Consider the following 3,064-nt stretch of genomic DNA (forward strand, 5'->3'; position numbering starts at 1 on the left):
CAGTCTTTCATTTGTTCATTAATTTATAAGAATACTAAATATTAGAAAGAGATATTTAATTTATTTATTAGATTCAATTGCAGATAAGAGGAAACAAGTTGATTTTGATCCCTTTCATGCTGATTATAAAACATTATACTGTGTGTTACGTTTGGTTAAGAGATCTATCCACCTGAACTTCCAGACTGTGTACATTCCAAGGTCCTCTTGAAGTAAACTGGATATCAGATTAGTCGGTAATGAAAAAATGTGTGTGTCATGGCTAGGAGAGACCTATTCAGCCAGATTCTCTCAGATACCCAGAGACTTAAAAATTCATTACATTAATGACTTCATACATAGGTTAATTTATAGCTTCTCTTTCAGGAAGAAGTCATTGAAAAAAACATATTTTAGTAGTGATTAAAGTATATAGCACATATTTTCCAGAGGAAAGAAACAACTGGTTCTCAATGTAGAAATTATAATAGCTATTTGGAAACAGGATCACCTACTCTTACTTTATTTTTTTAATGAAAGTGGGTTAATTAAGGTTTGTTCAAAGATATGTATTCATTCTTACAGGACTGAGAAGGAAAAATAATCATAGAAAGATTGGTTAGCAAGCCAGTTGAGATTCTCAAGACATGTATTTAGAAATGCATCATACAACCAGCTCCAACTCATGACTAAAATAGTATTTCCAGAAATATTTTACACCTCTTGCCTAAACAGGATCTCCTCTCTGTCTTGGAAATGTCTTTTTTTTTTTTTTTAATGTCTCATTTATATGTCATGGGATTTGACATCCTTAGAACCTGAAAGGGTCCTTATGACACAGTCTCGTATTTGCTTGGTTTTCACCCCATAGACAATAGGGTTCATAGCAGGAGGCAAGAGCAGATAAATATTGGCCACAATGATGTGGCAAGATGGAGGGACTGTGTGGCCCCCAAAGCGGTGGGAAAAGAAGCAGAAGAAGGCTGGGCTGTAGGAGAAAACAATGGCACAGATGTGGGCAGTGCAGGTGCTGAAGGCCTTCTGTCGAGCATCTGCTGAAGAGAGGCTGACCACTGCCCGGAGGATCATGGTGTAGGAGATTGTGATGCACAGGATGTCAAAGCCCCCAACTAGGAGGGCAACCGTCAGACCATAGATGGCATTGACCTTGACATTGCCACAGGATAATTTGGCTATAGACATGTGGTCACAATAGGTGTGGGGGATTATATTCCCTCTGCAGTAGGGCAGGCGCTTGGTGAGGAAAGTGAAAGGAATGATGAGCAACACCCCTCTCAGGAAAGTAGCAAACCCTACTTTTGCAATGACAGGATTGGTGAGGATAGTAGAGTAGCGCAGCGGGTAGCAGATAGCCACGTAGCGGTCCAGGGCCATTAGCATGAGCACCCCAGACTCCATCCCTGTGAAGGTATGGATGAAGAACATCTGGACCAGACATTCATCAAAGCCAATTTCCTTGAGACGAAACCAGAAGATGCAGAGAGCTTTAGGGATTGTACTAGTGCACATGACAATATCAGTTATGGAAAGCATGGCTAGAAAGTAATACATGGGTCTGTGCAATGATTTCTCATAGTGGATGAGGTAGAGCAGCCCACAATTCCCTACCATAGCCACCACATACATGGAGAAGAATGGGAAGGAAATCCAGATGTGTATATCTTCCAGTCCAGGGACTCCACTAAGAATGAATGAGGCTGGGGTCCAGTTTGTTTTATTCAACATTAGCATGATCAATTAGGCCTAAAATTCATGTGTGTTTTCTAGAGTAAGAAAAAGAGAAGAAAAATATACTTTATGGCTACTGTCCTCCTCTCACACACACGTCTTAAAATTCCATAGTGCATTTTAATGATCAAATTTTCTGAGAGTCAAGGAGTAGGTTTTTGTTTGTATATTTGTTGTTTATTAATTAAAGTATCTATTCACCTAATAAATTCTTATTAAGCAATCCAAATTCTCACCACAGATACTGATCCTACATTATTTTTTTAAAGATTCCAATCCTGATAGATTTATAATCAACTGTGAATTCTCTAAGGGATTTTAGTTAGAATACCTTACTTACTTATTAATAACTATGTGTCTACCTACTGATGTGATCATAGAGTTCTTTGGTTACATCACCAATGACCCAACAGATATGATTATTTTATATTCATATTGTTAATTGATGGCCAATAATTACTTTGATTACCAAGGTACTGTTTGAAGCATTTGTAAATGTTAAATCATTTATTCCCCAATGGAGTTGGAGTCTCCCAATTCAGTAAAATTTTTAATTCACTCTTTTCACTTTTAAGACACCTCATTTTTGTCCCATAGCTGGTCTATATGCATTTATAGGAATGCCTTTAAATTTGTATTCAGAATAAATTTCCAATTAAATCTAGAGAGCAGCTAATGTTGCTTCAGATGCTGAACCTATCACTGGTGGCAAATCTTTCCTTCTGTCTTTCTACCAATCTTCCTGTTTTTCCTTCAGACATTGCCCTCTGAGATTATCTGGTGTCTGTGGCAAAACAGAAAATGAATAAGGAAAACAAATAGTACCTTCATATTATTATTAAAGGCAAGGATACATTTTTCCTCAGTTATGCTAGTTACTCCAGTAAAACTTATGATTCAATAAGATGTTGACATCGCCGATTTTTATTGTACTCATCTATTCTTCCTGACTGGTTTACATTTTTTCCTAACATTAGCAATGGAACCCATTGTAGTTGGGTTCTAGTGGGAGTTATTATAAATGAAAATTGAATATTTCTAGCCACACGTCAAATTCATTTGTATCCAAGAGAAAAATTCATTAATCCCAAATTCTGTACTCACAACTAAACATCATTTTCAAGTTAACTAAATATTGGGGGTAGATAAATGGCATCTCATTCTTTCGTTAATCTCTGCCTTTCTCATAAATATTTCCTAAGCACTTTCAATGTGATGATGTGGGGAACCAGACCCAATTTCATCCTTTAAAGAATTCAGAGTTTATTGAAGAGACCAAAGGGCGCACAATCACAAGAAATGTAACAAAAACTGTAATAGAAGTATGTGCAAGGTC

General features: G+C 36.9%; 1 protein-coding gene across 1 annotated transcript; it reads right to left on the reverse strand.

Moving 5' to 3' along the window:
• Positions 1-765: 765 nt before the first annotated feature.
• Positions 766-1,731, reverse strand: LOC114219401 (olfactory receptor 52N4). The gene has a single exon (XM_028116972.1). The coding sequence runs from the start codon at positions 1,729-1,731 to the stop codon at positions 766-768; it is 966 nt and encodes a 321-aa protein (XP_027972773.1).
• Positions 1,732-3,064: the final 1,333 nt, after the last annotated feature.

Source organism: Eumetopias jubatus, unplaced genomic scaffold, assembly GCF_037043125.1.
Source record: "Eumetopias jubatus isolate StellerSeaLion01/CBP00866 unplaced genomic scaffold, mEumJub1_p1.0 scaffold_13, whole genome shotgun sequence".
NCBI lineage: Eukaryota > Metazoa > Chordata > Mammalia > Carnivora > Otariidae > Eumetopias > Eumetopias jubatus.